Source organism: Cyclopterus lumpus, chromosome 23 (assembly GCF_009769545.1).
Source record: "Cyclopterus lumpus isolate fCycLum1 chromosome 23, fCycLum1.pri, whole genome shotgun sequence".
NCBI classification, from domain to species: domain Eukaryota; kingdom Metazoa; phylum Chordata; class Actinopteri; order Perciformes; family Cyclopteridae; genus Cyclopterus; species Cyclopterus lumpus.
In genome coordinates this window covers 11387737-11404637 of record NC_046988.1, presented here as the reverse complement: position 1 = coordinate 11404637, position 16901 = coordinate 11387737, and the positions used below count along the sequence as shown (strand labels likewise).

Here is a 16901-nt window from a genome sequence, read left to right as displayed (position 1 = left end):
AGCACAATTGTTGTTGTTTTTTTGGATAAAATACAGCTCTGTCTTTTTTTATATATGTTTTTCATAAAATCTGCAACAAGCTGGGCCGTTAATACAACTGAGGACACTGTGTTCTCTCTGGGAATTTTTTTCATTCTGCTGTTTGTTTGACGGGCTGATTGCTCGACTTTTTTGGCGCTGACAAAAGTTCAAGAAATCGTTCGACACTTTGAGAAATATGCGTATTCAGTGTGTTGCCGAGAGTTAGATCACATGTAGGAAATGTGAATTCAGGGGACTCTATCCGAAGGAAACAAAGTGTTTAATCCATAAACCAGTTTGGGTTTTGTAAGTTAGCTGTTTCCATTTTTTTATGCTAAGCTAAGCTAACCCTCTCCATCCGCTTCATATTTAGCGTACAAATATATAAACGGTATCAATCTAAACTATTCCTTTCAAATTTGATTTATTTTGGGTCAACAAAGACTACATTCATAACAGATTATACTTATAATATACTATATATTTATTTATAAATATATACTATATATTTATTTATGTATCCCTTTTTTATTTTTCAATGTGCTAAATATAAAGCTTTGCCCTAATAAAATATACTTTAAATTTAGTTAAAGTTTTCTAATTAAATGAAAAAACTATCTGCTCAAAGATGAAGTTATTATTTAAATTATGAAGCCATCAAAAATGTTGACTGTTTTAGATCCTCTTTTCCAATGGAAACCTGTTTGCCCTCCGACCACTTGAAATGTCTTCTTGTGACCGCCCATCTCAGGTCAGATTGAAGAATTTCAACCGGCCAATAAGAGATGAGTGTGTGCAGTATTTCACACAGAATGTGTTTAAAATATGTCTCACTCAATGTCTGCTTACTTGCTTTCACTAATATGACAAACCCCAATAATTTGAGCGCTGCTTACACAAGTTTGGGGTTGTTTTCTGGAAACACTGTTGAACACGGCAGAATAAATTACACGTGATCCCACTTTGTGTGGGAAAGAAGTGCACTTATCTCGAGTCATTACCGGAATGTTCCCCTTGTTATGAGAAAAACACTGGAAAGGGATTAGCTTGCCTCGATGGATAACGCCGCAGCATAGCATGGCTATTATCATCGTATATCTATACAATTATGGCAGCAATGCAGCAAACTATCATTACGGAACATGAGCTCAGTGACTGAACAAGAAGAGATGTTAGGGGAGGCTTCACAAAGATTTAAAGATGTCAACCCAGTGAAGGAAAATGCCCGCATTTGTTTGAAATGTTCTCAGCTGTTTGCTTTACGTCCCCTTTCCTAATATAGAGGGGATTTTTCTCCTCTTTTTTTAGCCATGTCTTCTGGCGAATGACAAAACTATACCAGCCAACCGACTGAGGTGACATCACCAAAGGCTGTTTTAGAGGGGACAAAAATATGCTTGTGAAATCTGAAATATCATTATTGACGAGAAGCTGAGGGAGGCTTGTTGCCCTCGAAGGGCCTTGAATGGTGTCGATTTCACCTGAAATCGACACCATTCAAGGCCCTGTTTGTAGTAACAGAGTCTTTGAATCGGGTGACCAGAAATAGACTGTAATTGGTGTAGTCTCACTTTCGAGAGGAAAGAAATGACAACGCGGCTGGAAAATAGAAATTTGATAGAGTTGAGTGAGTTGATATAACTTTCTGAGGCTTACAATCTGCAGCATTTGGAAGCGTCTGTCAGAAAATGTCAAAAGGAAGAGACATATTTGTGGTATGAAAAAAAAAGAAACGTATTATTGCTGCTCTGCTGCCGGCATGCCAGTGGAAATACAGCCTCTCTCTCTCTCTCTCTCTCTTTTCCTTTCTCTTTTTTTTTCCCATGGAAAGCTGGATTTGGGAGAAGAAGAAAAAAAAGCCACAAAAAAAAGCCTTGCCTCTTACCTCCTCCTCCAGCCTTCACATCCGGGTCAGTTGGGTTGGTTGGAGCTGGATGTTGCCTTCAGGCGTCCCTCGTAAACTTGGAAACATCAAAGTTTTGAAGTTGTAAATACGTTCTACTCGATGCATTTGATTACATGCAGCACTTAAAATGAATACTTTTTTTCTTCAAATGAACTTTAAACATTAAAAATGTATGATAAAGTAAATGTGCATTGATCCGTTGATTTTTTTATCTATTTAAAGTAAGCCGTTCTGGCTATGTGCATATACAAAGGCATTTTAAATCAGTAGAACTGCAAAAACGAATTTATAAAATGTCCTTTTCAAATGTGATTTAATGTCTGGGGGTGGAAAAGCTTGTTGTATGCATTATATAGAAAGATAGTCATACTAAGTTCGTTATCAAAGTTGCTTCTTTTAAACTGAAATTAGTTTGATGATATAATATTGACACGCAAGGACAGCGGAGACTCAGTGCCCCTCCAGGTGTAGCTAAGTTAACATTTAATTTGTTGTACTTAAAAATAAACAAATACTTAAAATATAACTATTGTTATTTGTAGAGTGGCGTCCATGCTTTCTCTAACCAATCCGCTTCACAGTGTAAGATCAAGGTATCGCATAAATCCCCCCCTCAATTCTTGTACTTACTTCTTCGCTGGGTCGTTTTTGAACACGCACAACTGTCAATACCGATCTTTGAGACGTCACGTGAAGGTGTCCCAAGTTGAGCAGCTCCCAGTTAACGCGAAGGCGGACTGATGATCCAGCTGCTGTGAGTGCGCGTGAGCGTGTGTGCGCTGACATGGATACAACTGGCGTCCGCTGTTGAAAACTGGACCCGTTACAGTGTCGCGGGGACACTGGGGGACTTCAAAGAGCGGGGGGGGAAACTTCTTCCACGGCCGCACTCATGTGATTTTCTTTTTTCTTTCTTTCTTTCTCCCCCCCTCTCTCTCTCTCTCTCTCTCTCTCTCTCTCTCTCTCTCTCTTGTTTGAGCCATGTCCAAGAGCCTGAAGAAGAAGAAGAACCACTGGACTAACAAAGTCCACGAGAGTGTGCTTTGCAGGAATGAGGAGGGGGAGCTCGGGCTGGAGTTGAAGGGCGGCGCGGAGAACGGACAGTTCCCCGTTATCGGCGAGCTTCTCCCGGCCAGAGCGCCGTGCCACAGCGGCAAACTCTGCCAGGATGAACTCCTCCTGGAAGTCAATGACACCCCCGTGGCTGGACTCACCACCAGGGACGTGCACGCCGTGGTCAAACACAGCAAAGACCCCGTCCGAATCAAGTGTGTCAAACAAGGTGAGGCTTCTTTACGCGTTCGCACCAAACTTTCCCCGCATTTCGTAGTTTATTATTTTTTTTGGGGGGGGGGTTGTTTTTTCTTCCCTCCGCAAATTTTTTGGAAAAAAAACCGTTAGCTTTTGTGATGTGACAGCAGGACTATTGTCTCTCAGAACCGATAGCCCGGTGCTCGGTGCTAAAAACAAACTGTGGAGAACATTTGTACTTTTTGTGTTGTTGAACCCCCCCCCCCAAAAAAAGGTGTGTTGGTAGGCTACTGTGTGGCTTTTTTAAGGGGGTGTGTTACATTTGGGGCAGTCAGAAATTACACACTCGGGTCTTGCACACAATTCAAGTACAGTAAATACAGGTATTACACGTATGTAATACCATACTGATGCTGTACTGTAATATTTCTAACCAGAGGTCAAGATTACAGCATATCTAATATCCTCGGCATAATTCCTTAGATATTGGAGATTATACTGGGATTTTTTCTATTAGACTTCTTTTGAATTGGTCCCAGACCAAATCTGCTTTACATGCACACACATATATAAGTTCAGCACAATTTCAAGAGCATCCATCTCCTGTCCTGACATATTTTACAATTGCATATTACTTCTTTTGAATTGGTCCCAGACCAAATCTGCTTTACAGGCACACAAATATACAAGTTCAGCAGAATTTTAAGAGCATCCATCTCCTGTCCTGACATATTTTACGATTGCATATTTTATTTGTTATAATTTATAATATAATTTATGTATATTACAATAGTTAGTTGATTAACAGAAAGTTAATCAACAACAATTTAGAATTGTATTTATTAATTAAACTGAAAGTAAACTGAATATTTTTGGGGCTTTGGGACTGTTGATCAGTCAAAACAAGAATGTTTGAAAATGTCAGCTTGATTTCTGGAATGTAGTTATGTTGTATAGTTACTTATAGTTCTGACCAAACGATAGATCAAGAAAATATTTGACCATGGAAATAATTGTTAGTAGCAGCAGTTGATGTATTTAAATGTCTTTGATACTGTATGTGGAAGGAAACCTTTGGAGATAGTTTGAGTTCTGTCTTGCGGGAGAGAGAAATGCTCCATATATATATATATATATATATATATATATATATATATATATATATATATATATATATGTTAACCTTTGAATCAAACATGTAGTGACAAAGCAGACATTTAAGAATGCAATATTTATCATCCAACATGCACTACATTAAGTGGACTAAATTGAATTTGGAGAGGATATTGGATAAATATTGAGCAAGTCCCTATTTCAACATTATATTGGTGTCCTATGAAATGAAAAATACCATAAAGTGTGATAAGGTCACGGATACAGCAGAAGTCCCCTCAAGAATACTTTTATTTTTTGAGTGGAAAGCGCAGTCGATTGCTTAAGCAAGTGATGTGGTTTCACTTTTCAGGCACATGAAGCCAAGACTGTGCTGTCCAAAGTTGTTGGAGACTTTTCTGAATCGTACGCAGCAGCCAGAACATTCATGCTGACACTTTCACATTAAAAGAAAAGGAAATAGAATAAAAGATAAAAAATATCGAGCACAAGTCACGTGAACATGCAGCAACTCCATCTAACGCTTGTCAACTCGTGTTCACGGGATGTGAAGCTCTTATGTCGCGCACACACTCGTGTGGCCGTCGCCGTGTCTTTGATCCATGCAGCTAATGACGCTGTCTTGCATTGTGAGTTAAGAGGAGGATCTGTGGACTCTGATTTTGGGGTGGAAAAAAATCAGAAAACCCCGTAAGAGGCTTTGGATCAAAGTCTTAGCCCGTGTGTGTGTGTGTGTGTGTGTGTGTGTGTGTCGATGTGGGTCTGGGAGTGTGCGTTCAGCATCACACACAGGGATTTATGTAAAAAGGCAGCCGAGCCTATATCAAACTAATGTGTTACTCTTTTTCTTCCCTACTTGAAATATTCATATCCTCCGGCGATTGCCGAAGTGATTGATATCCTCCCGTTGGTCTGCTTGTGTTTGCTCGATCGGATGTTGACGCCGTCAAGTTGTTTTTAAAATGGTTGATATGTACATTAGTAAACACGTTCACAAGTAAATATTATTGTGTGTGTGTGTGTGTGTGGGTGGGGGGGGTGGGGGGGAATACCCTTTCAGTACATGAACTCCTCGAGTCAATTGAAGAGTATTATAACAATCATCCGGGCCTGACGGATGATACGCACACGTCTGCTTGCTCGGCTGCTTTATGCTAATCATATAATTCTGTGTGCAATAAAAAGTCATTTGTTTAAAGCCTTACTGTTATTGATTAGCGTGCTCCTCGATGCTTTATTTCTAACGCTCCACAATGTTCTGCATGACTCGTAAGCGAAAACTCTCGCTGACCAGTAGACGTGGAAGCACTTAACGCTTAACTCACTTAACGCTTGAGAATATTTCTTGGACTGAAAAGCTATTCGATAAATACATTCGTTAAGCGACTGCAAGAAAGAAAATGAATTGGCACATGAATCGAAGAATGTAAATAAGTAGGTTTATTCCATGTTTGCGTGTCATTGTCTTCCACTGTTGGCCACTTCCACTTTGACATGTTGCTAATGCGTTAATAAAATCCCAGCAGCTGCACACACACAGGTTCAAGGTTACAAGATCATTTGTTGTCACTCTGCAACACTTGCAGAAATGAATTGCAGTTTGCGGCATCTTCGTGCGGCGCTGTTGGGCATCACCTTGGTGATGAGGTAACCTTCATGTTTAACTAGTACAGACTAGTTCACCATGTCAAACGGATCCACACACACGTGTTCAAATGGACATTTACGCTTCTTCTTCTGCTCCAAAAGCTAATGCCAGTGCCTCTAACTTAAGACTCACATAAAACAAGAAAAAAAGAAGCTGAATACAATATTTAAAAAAGTAGAAGCTTCAGAAAGTGTTTGTTACGAACGCGCTATCGTCACTTCTTTGACTAGTTCCAGCAGATCGTTTTCTCCATTGTCAAAATTGCTTTGTGGTTAATGTTGTTTTCCTGCTCAGCTTCACAGATGGTGGACAAATCACTGAGATTTAGATAAATGCAGGTTATTGTTATAATTCCTAGAGCGTTATGAGTGTAAACAGAATTTTCTTTTTTATCGGGTGTGCTTTTAAAAATGGTTCTGCATTTCTAAGCACAAATATAATTAAAGGATACAATAACATCAAGCAATAATGACAGGGCAGCGTTTTTTTACAATTTTTATTCTGAGCACATTTTGTCACATCAACAGTAAAAGGTGTACTTGAGTTAAGGTGACGGTTCGGGTCAAACCCCGGCTGTAAACAAAACCTTCTGCCCGGTATGTCCTTTTTAAGAAACGTATCTTTTATTAACAGGAGCCACTTCAAATAGGCAAACTTCCAAGCAATGAAAGCTGAAACCTTCCCAGATATTTGGTTACAATGGACGAGCTAGGTCCCAATAAGATCGGTTTTAAATGCACGCTCGATCTCCAGAGGTTGTTTTGAATAACGCATCAAGTTCTATTCTGCAGCGGTCCGCCGCTGCACCGATGTCACGACCGTGAACACGTTCCTTCTCTCTCCGGGTATCTGGTCTGAATTGCCAACTTTCATTAAGATCTTCTCTGTAATTAAAAAAAGAAGAAGGAAGAAGAAGAAAAAAAATAAATAAATGCCCGGTCGTCATGATTAACTTTCTTTCTGTTATAGTGATCATGAATCATGTTTATGCATTTAATCACTTACTACGTACTTTAATTTGACTTTAATTTCAGAAAACCTCAGGCTGTGTCCTATTTTCGCACACACGCACACACACACACACACACACACACACACACACACACACACACACATAGACACACATAATATTAAGTGTAGCATTACTCTGTGAGGTGAGGATTAGATTAGATTGCCAACAGCAATCAGGCCTGCCCTGCAGGAGGTAATTAGGATCTCCACAAAACACTGATGGGTATATAAGAGAACATAGGGCACAATTACATTCCCAGAGACACCGAGAGTTCTCATTAGAGCAAGACATTAAGGATAAAGTAAGGACGGGTCTGAGACTACTTCCTGTTTTATTTATTATTATTGATATGTTATTTATATTCATGCTGCTATTTCTCTAGAACATTGCACTGCACTTTTACTGCTTCTTTTTGCTTGAGTGGTCAGCGGTGTGCCGGCTCTCTCAAACGGCACGTTATGGCTGTTTCTTCTTCTGCACTATTGCTCCCTGCAATATTTAAAAACTAATCCGCTGAAGAAGTACGTTTTTAGTGATGCTACTATTCGCGCCACTGCAAATCCAATGTGTTCGTCCATAACGTCAGTGACCAACACAATGCATTTCCTGTATTTGAGTAACAATAAAAGTCTTCATTCCTTAGACATGAAAAGCTTTTACTGTGAAGCGTGTGCAGCAGGAAGCTGTCGTCTTTTTAAATGAACGGTATCTTCACAGAGCAAGAGCTGGAGGAGAGAGAGCACTCTGAAGAGTAACGGACTTTCAGCTGAAATGCAGAGCGATCATCTTGGAGCTCCATTAGGAGCTCCAGTTCGATCACAATTAAGGGGGTCGGGGCTCCCTGCACTGGAGTAACCCCATCGAGTGCTGCCACTATGTCTATGCTGGACTGAATCTGAGCTCAACAATAAGGGACGGTGCAATCCTTATCTGCTGCTCAGTGGATATATTTTTTAATCCTCCAGGTACACATAAAGCATGCAGGCGAGTAAGCGAACGATGCATCATCGCATCGCAGCCGCCTGCAGAAATGGGTAAAAATCAGGTATATCGCACGTGTTCCAGTTCCATTCGCTCTCCACTCAGTCTTACCTTGGGGTAATCTGCGTGAAGAGTAAACACTGAAACTGTCGCTCTCCCTGTAATTCACGAATAACGCTGCCAACGCATCAAGATAAATTAGCTTTTAAATCATTCCCTGCGCCTTTCCCTCATCTCCATCTCCATCTCCATCTCCCTCTCACACTCACACTCACACACACACACACATACATAAACTGCTTCCTATTTCAGCTCCAGTGAAGGATTAATGTGGCCGGCTGTGGAGGCTGTCACTGCATGTTTCAGCACCACTACAGCGAGAGGCTCTTACAGTGGCTGTCCTCCGGTGTGGCTGCGAACTGTATGCTGATTGAGGGGTGTTGAATACAGGTGGGGGTTGACAGTTCCAGGTCCGCCGAAGGCACTCGGTGTACTCGCCGGGTACCCACTTAGCATTAGCTGCTCTTAGGGGTTGTGGAGGGGTCATTACAGCAGTGTGAGCCCAGGGAGCGTTAGCAAGGCAGACGTGGCAGCACCTATTTAGTTTTTAAAAGGTTGTAACAGGATTAAACTTATTGCTTTGAAATTGGGTTGATTTAATTGTAATTCAATAACCTACACCCTGCAATTATTTTCAGGTATTTCTGAGTGGAATTTTAATATTCAGAGGGCATGGATTCTACAACAGTATAGCTACTGTAAGCTTTTCCCCAAAAGTAACTGTAATTTGCCAGTCGTATAAATACAGTACATGTTCACCATTTTCGCCGATGTCAGGTCTGTGTTGTGAGGTTGAATTGGATATCAAACGTTTTCCTCTTCAGATTGTAAACAGGGATTGATCTGAGACTGTTAGACCGACTGAAGACGGACAATTAGCTCAACATGATGTGAATAGATTGTGCAACTCTTAAGACCTGTATTTCAATTTGGTGTGGGTCTTTTTGTTATTCATATTTATAACAAGCCATATACAAAGCCACTGAGCCACTAGGAAGCAGCTCAACAGTTGCTGGCTCGATGGGGCTTTCAGATCGGACCTCACAATATGCGAAGAGACGGGTTTCATATAATTAGAGGAACTCTGGAAACTTTTCCTACAGTTTTACTTCCGCGACCCGCTGGCTGCCTGTCCCGTTCTGTTTTATTTTTTTTATTTTTTTTTTGAGATGTTACTCTGATTATTGTATCCAGCACCTGTTTCTTGTGTCTTTGTGCACATAAATCTTTGAAAAGGCCAATCATTTGACATGAACTCACAACATTTTAAAAGTTTATCAAGGTAGATTATTGTCCGTTTTTCAAATTAAATATGTACATGCAAATCTTGACATGCATGTTATTGCTTCTTTTTGCTGTGAGGACGTAATTAGCTCAATGATGACTCCGGGCCTCTTGGGAGACACTATACTAACACTGCTCATGCGGTTGTTGAGTCGCAGCCTTGTGAGCGTTAAGGAAGCCCCGTGTTACAGCAAATATGTTGGATGAAGTCATTTAAACACCATCAGCTGGTGTCAGCGGAAACTGAGGTCAGCTTTATTTCACCCAAAGAACAAAAATATGTCGCGCAGACAGGAATCCTCACCATGAAACATCCCACACGACGAAGAAGCAATCCGCAAGACAACACCGCGCTCAGCTCAAGGGAGAACCAGTATGTTATGATACCATCACGTCAATGGTGCGTGTCGCAGTAATGGCATGACTGATGTGAGTGATGATGAGTCTGGACTGGTCACCGGTCTGTTGGGGGTTTGAAAGACGGGAGGGGCCAATTCCTGAGAAGTACACAGAACGTGGTACCGACTCACACACACGTGCATAAAGAGCTGTTTTACTGTGTGTGTGTGTATGTCCCTGGGGCCTTAGCACCACTTACCACATGCTGTCCAATCATGCTTGACAGAGGTTTGGTGGAGAGAGCCTGTGGTCGTTGCCTCAGTTACAGTCTGACTGCAAGGCTCACCTCCAGGGAAAGGTGATGATCACACACTCTCTCTCTCTCTCTCTCTCTCTCTCTCTCTCTCTCTCTCTCCCTCCCTCCTTGTCAACATCAGCCATCTGTTGTTGTGGCAAGTGGAAGTATTCCAAGGACTGAGAATAGGAAGGCTGCAAACTTTTGTCGGTGTGCTCTCTACATGTGCGGCCGGTGGCATACAAGTGGAAGCCCGACTTCTCTCTCGTTTTTGAGTGTATTTTTGTGGCTTTGGAGTAACATTAACTGAACGTATCAATGGAGCGTTGAAAGCAAAGCACTATTTTTCTGTTTTTAAAAATCGCTCTGACCTTCTCTATTGTTATTATCGTGGCTCTATAAGCGAATGGCGTCTGGAGCAAAAGGTGACTGAGAATAGAGAGGAACCATTTACCTTTTCATTACAATGAATTATAGATGAATGGCAGGCGGCCTGTACAAATAGTGCCTGTTTTTGGAGTCTGTTTCTGTTGTCCCACAAAGTGGCTCCTTTCAATCCTCGCATCTGTGTCCTTCATGCAGCTGCATCAGCTGCTTTGGTCCTTTTTAAAAAAAAAAAGCTTTTATAGCTTTTTGAACGGACATAAGACAGCATGTTTAACCTTTTATGCTTTCTAAGTGCACTGTGCTATTGTAAGCTTGAGTTAGGACTTTAGCTAGCAGTTATTTTCACGATCAATTCATTTCTTTGTTTATTAAATAATCATTTTATCCAACGGAAAACCTAAAAATGAAGTCAAATGGCCATTAGAGGTCAACATAACCGACAGTGTTTCCTTCAGATTGTTAATTCAGTCTGATCAGCAGTAAAATATTATTTTAATCGGCAAATACTTATATTTGAGAAGCTGTAACTGTAAAATGTTTTAAGCTGAGACCATAGTGGGTTCAAACAATTAGTGGATCGTCTCCAGCCGCACTAACGGCTTTGTGAGGCTGCACAGTTGGCCTTTGAGCTAAATGCTAACATACGCGTGCTAACATGCTCCAAATAGCAACGCTAACATGCTAATGTTTAGCAGAAACAATGTTTATTATGCTAACCACGTTAGTTTAGTGTGTTGTGTTGCCATTTGCTAATGAGGTTTAAGCAGTGTGTACACAAGCACGTTTTTTTATAGCTGTTGCATCTAAAAAAAAAAAAAAAAAAAAAGATGCTTTGACTTTTAGAGGACAGCTAATCATCAGTCGATTGGCTCATTCTTTTAAGCGCTCGGCAGATCTTGTGATTAAAAGCAGGTGTGATGTTTTGTTATTCATGTTGAAATCCCTCCAGATGGCTCGACCACGTTCCACTCGTAGTAGCTTTGATGCTAAACGAAGGAGGATTAAAACGGCTCATTCATGTTTACAAGGATGCCGAGTACCCTAAACACGCCTCCACTCTTTCTGAGCAGCGCTAATATTCACATGTTGGCCACAGTGTGAGTTAAAGTAGGAAGGTGTGTGTTTACCTGTGCAAAAGTGTAGGGGGAGGAGAGAGAGAGCGAGAGAGAGAATTTTGGCAATCCAAAAGCTGTTTTTGCAGCGCGAGGCTGTGCATTATAATGATAGATACACATAAAGACTCATCTGTTCGGCTTTTTTGTCACTGACATTGACACCTACTGTGTGTGTAGGATTTATCTCCAGCGTCGTGTATACGAACACAGTTTTGCATTGAGTGACACCAGGGAGGTGTCATTTCTCTTCTCGGAATGCTCATTTATCGCAAAACGCCCGGTCTCACTGGCGCCTCCTTTGTCCCAAAGACATTTCCTCCCGTCTTTGCCACAAATCAATGTTGGCATCTCAAGTCGAGTTTGATTTTTTTTTTATCGCACGTGGAGCGGTCTCGTTTTTCGAGCGTCCTTCGGGGGCCTCCTCTTCACCAAAACCCTATCAAAGCCACAGAGGAGAACTGCAGACCCTGCAGCCCTGTAGGCAGATGATGAAGCTCGAGTAAACATCAGGGTCGAGAAGCTGCGATGAATCATTAAGTGGTTGTGGATTGCTGTTGTGAAACCTGCTAAATTTGATAGCCGCACCTCCCCTGAATACCTTATGTAGAGGGGGATATTGTAATATTTCATTTTGGGAAAAGTTAATATTCCTACGCCCTCAAACTGCCAGTGGTACGAATATAAATGAGATCTAAATGGGATATTTTGGAAGAAAGGCATTGGGGAGGGTGAAATTGGCTGACCTGCTAACGGAGAGAAGGGAATATTAAGCAAACTCCTCGGCCCACACTAGTTGTTGCTGATTCGCCAAAAAAAGGGAACAATCAATACGGAGCGATTAAAGCCTTTCTGAGAGCCGCCGTGGTGGTTCTGTCTTTCTCTGCTCGTCTCTTGGCGTGCGTGCGTGCGTGTGTGTGTGTGTGTGTGTGTGTGTGTGTGTTTTTGTTTTTTTTCAAAGGCTAATCGTTTCTACAAATGGTGGACAATGACCAACAAAAGATTCACAAAACATACTGCTTCCCCTCGGTTGCCCTGGAAACGGACAGCACATCTTAGTTCAGAAGCGAGAACATTTTTCCAGCATGGAATCACGGTACTTTGGGAATTTATGGAAATGTGGATTTAGACTTAGATTAGCAGGTGTGTAGCTAGGCTATCAGATGCCACTAAGGCTCAGTAATTAACATGTTGTATATCTTTTGTTGAATCCGTATCAGTCGTTAAAAACAACAATAAGTTAGTTAAGGAGTCGTGTCACTAGAGTTTATTCATATGCCCATATCAGGTTACATGGCAACTAAAGCCCGATGGATACTGGATTTCTTCGATATCTGTGATAAGCTGTTTCCAGTCTTCATGCTAAGCTAGGCTAACTGCGGCTTAGCTATAACTCTACATTTAATGCACAGACTTGACCGTGGCATCAATCTTGTCAAGAAATTGAATAACCGCATATCCCCAAAATGTTAGTCTGATCCAACAACCCTGTTGGGGTTAATAAGCGCTGTATAAAACGCTGTATTATCGATCGACCATGCGATAAATAAATGAACCGGAGCCATCGGACGCGGATGCCATAAACGGTACAGTAGAAACCGCCACTACACACACAAAAGAAAAACAACCACACCATTATTAGCCTGATTTATTGATCCACCTGCAGTGTTACAAGCGAGGACTGCCCCCCAAAAGTGTCAGAGCAGCAGTTTGTGACGAGATAAAGAGTGTGCAATAAGACCATAAACAAGACATTGATTTACCGCCGGGCATTATTGATCCACGAGAAACAATGAGACTCATTATTAGCATTACCTTTCCAATGAAATCCGCCGCTGCCTGTCTGTTGTAACAGTCTATAGGCTAATCACATCTTACTCCGCGGTCTTCCACTGAGGGTTCACACGTCCCCGAGGCCTCTATTATCTGCGGATAGTTCTGACTTTCACGCTTACTTTTTTGGGATGGGGGGGGGGGCGATTCCTGTCAAGTCCCATACTAGCCTTTAGATTGTGTGGTGGAATAGCAAACCACCCTCCACCCTGTTAGTTTTGCCTTCAGCGAGGTCACCTCCAGCTGCTTTTAAGCCAGCTCACGTCGCCACTCTTTTCTTTTTTACGTATGCAACACCGTCTCAGGAATTGAGAGTGGCACGTTTTAAATCGGTTTGGGGGATGAAGAGACTTTGACTGCGCAGCTCGGCCTGTCTGTCCTTGCGCTCGCACACATTATTCATGCCTTCCTTAGAGCGCGGGGGACCTTCTGAAAGACTTCCCGGGCCATGAGACACACCTGAAGCTCAATAGCCGCACACTATTCTGGTTTTATTTTTGATTGACATTCACGGCACGGCTGTTTTCCGTGTTCCGTCTCGGTCCATCAGATGAAGGACACATCAGGAGAGGCTTCTTTTGACCTGTTCTTTGTGTTTGTTGTACAAGATTCCACCAAATTCAAAATCATTGTTTTATTCAAATGAGAATTGTCTTCAAACGCTATGAAATAGGACAATACAATTATTAAGAGAACTAATCTGTGAGGTCTTTGAAGTCGAGAAAAAAAAGATGCTTTTTCCATCAGAAACACATTAGTCATCATTTTGAGAATAAAGTTATACCACATGTCAGAGTGTTGTGCCACAACACTCTGACATGTTCTTGACGGTTTAATAGTGTTTTTTGATGTTTGAAATTGAGAGATATTTCCCATGCACTTTGACATTTTCAAGCTGTGCTCTTGACTGTTTCCACACTGTTTTATCTGAAGTATATGAATCGTAGTATACTCGAGATGGACAACGAGCCGCTTCTTTTCAAGTTAATCTTAGATGTCAATTAGATACAATTTATTTGTCCATTTGTGAGTTTTTAATGCAAGGAGTGCTTTGAAAGTTGGCACAGACTCAGTCCGCTCATCGTTTATTTCTTGGCGAGCCGTAGAACTACCAATCTTTCTAATGTGTCTTACAGTCAGAGCCTCCGTTCTAAATCTCAATCTATACCCGCTCGCTCTGCGCTCTTGACGTTCGCGTCTGGACCGAAGTGACACATTTACGACTACGAAGAGTGTCGCAGGTCGCTGTCACGTCGAGGATGAGAATGTGAAGGGATTAATGCGGTGTGATTGCCACGGTATTACCCACCGGCTCGTTCTCTATACAAGCCAACACGAGGAGGAAGACAAAAGATCTATTGTCACTGGCTCACCTTTTTGATTGTAATGGCAGCAGCCATGAGAGAGAAAAGGTGACCTGTGCGACCCCATCCACTTAATCATCCGGGTGTATTTCTACTTGTTTTATTGTCATGGCACAAATGCAAAGTGCACAAAACTAGTTGGATCACACCGCCATCGACTACAAATTAAACTAGCAATTAATCGTCCGTCAATTATCAGGAAAAACTGCCAAATTAGTTAACTCTTATTTTGCCTCTGTGCTGCTATGTATTGGAGTGCGTGCGCAATCATTCATATGCTAATTAGGACACTTTTGCACAAATGAGGTGGTGATATTTTGGACAGACTTGGATGTAAACTGCAACTTGACAGTCTGGCGAAAGGTGGTGACTTTGGGTTTTGGACTATTACTTGGCCAAGACAAGCAATTTGAAAAAATCACATTATAATTTTCCTTTTTAATATATATATATTTTTTATTTTACAGACCATTTTTATAGACCATTAATCAACTGATTAGATATAATGTTGGCCACCGTTGCTCAAATGAAGACTTTAGCGTTTCTTCTAAATTATAAGTACATGTAACATCATGCAGCACTGAATACTAAACACGGACTACCGGTACTCTAAACCCGGGCCTGTACCACGCACTGATTGATGAAGTTAACAAAGGCTCACGTGAAACCAGTTTTTGCAGCTTAAAATGTGAAGTTTGCAGAGGTTAAAATCTCGTTTGTCCTGCTGCCAGAGTAAAAACGCAGCAGCATCTTTGGGCTGTCGGCCATGCTGCACTGTGGTCACGCTCCGTTCTGAATAACCCATGGCTCTTGGCTGTTATTTTCTCCCCTGCGCTTGGTTTCTTTAAACATTGATTTTATGCTTCTGGAGCTTCGTGCTGGGCAAAAAAATATGTTGTCCAAAATATGCCCCGTTTGACTTTATCCTCCCAGCGCAGTTGAGTCAGACATTCTGAGCCTGGCGTTTGTAGTAGAAAGCAAAAACTTAGACTCGACTGTTGATTGAAAACTCATCGCGCTCCGGGCGACTGCGAGACCAGCGCTCAGTCCTGAAATCTGTTGAATTTTTATATGCAATTCTATGCAAGGGACGAGTGCATTTGCAGCCAGCGATGAGGGGAGCACAGTAACACAAGTTTCTCGATGCCCTCGGGCGGCACAGCCCCTGCTTCTGAACCACAGGGAGGTACAAAAGGCACCAGGCAGCCGTCTGGCATCACATCGTTCTCATCTCTCCCGTGAGTCTGCACAGCATTGCTATCATCCACCACGAGGTATGCAGTAATTAGACTGAGGTCAAGGGAGTGTGTGTGTGTGTATGTGGCCTCTCTCCCTGCAATATCCTTTAATAAGTGGGGCGGCGGGTCAAGTGTCGCCTAACTTCCTCCAACAATTAACGAAAGAACGCCCCGGTTTGAAACCTCCCTTCACTCCCGCGCTACTGTTTGCACTCTGCCTTCATTAATATCCTTTTCTCAAACGCCCTCTCCACCCCGTCCTCTCATTCTGCTCTCCCTTTTGATGATTTCCTTTCAGTCTGAAGGCAGTCAGGGCGCGCGGGGAGAAACGGACTTAAATGAAATGAGGAGAATGGAAAGAGAAATTCAAGGCACAATTATCCTCCTTCTGTTCGCCGAGTTTACTCCTCGGGCATAAATATGGGATTTGTGTCAGTCTTTCTTTCCTTGAGACGACATGGAAAGGTCACTGTTTACAATCCTCCTGTTGCTCGTCGAGAAAAAGAATCAAACCTATAACACTCACTGCGTTCATGCACACAGTTGGCAATGACTTTGTGCGACGACCCCGGGAGTAACCGCAGCTCATGCTCTGAATACGAAGCTTGTTGCATTATCTCCCCTTTTATTTAAAGAGCCTTTGGTTCACAATCTCAGTGCGCTCGACTTCTTTTACATCCTTGTGTCACATATACCGTGCACAAGCTTGTTCTGGCCTCTGTCAATACATCTCGACTGTACAAAAGATAATACATCTGAAAATATAAACGACATTGACAGAATACAGAATGGTATATTGGCGCTAAGTGGTCTTTTTGTTTCGACTTTGCTCACGGCAACCAAACCGCGTTTCTTTTCTCAAAAAGTGAACTCTGACTGCTGCGGCGGCATCTAATGCGGCTCCATTGTAACGCTGGCTTCTCCAAGCTCGTTAAAATGTCCAGTAGCCTCTGGCTCCAGTCCAGTGGCCCAGAATGCCTCTATTAGCCGCTCCTTCAAGCCTCAGACCGACTATTACATGAGCCTCCCCAGGTTCCCGTGGCAGACTGTATGGGTT

The 16901-nt window shown here is 42.1% G+C and overlaps 1 protein-coding gene across 1 annotated transcript in view; it reads left to right on the top strand.

The window, feature by feature from the left end:
• The first annotated feature begins 2908 nt into the window (after positions 1 to 2908).
• Positions 2909 to 16901, top strand: part of magi2a (membrane associated guanylate kinase, WW and PDZ domain containing 2a) — a 165829-nt gene continuing 151836 nt past the window's right edge. Inside the window, exon 1 of the mRNA XM_034526240.1 lies at positions 2909 to 3209. Within this exon, the coding sequence (XP_034382131.1) occupies positions 2909 to 3209 (301 nt within the window). The remainder of the gene's footprint in view (positions 3210 to 16901) is intronic.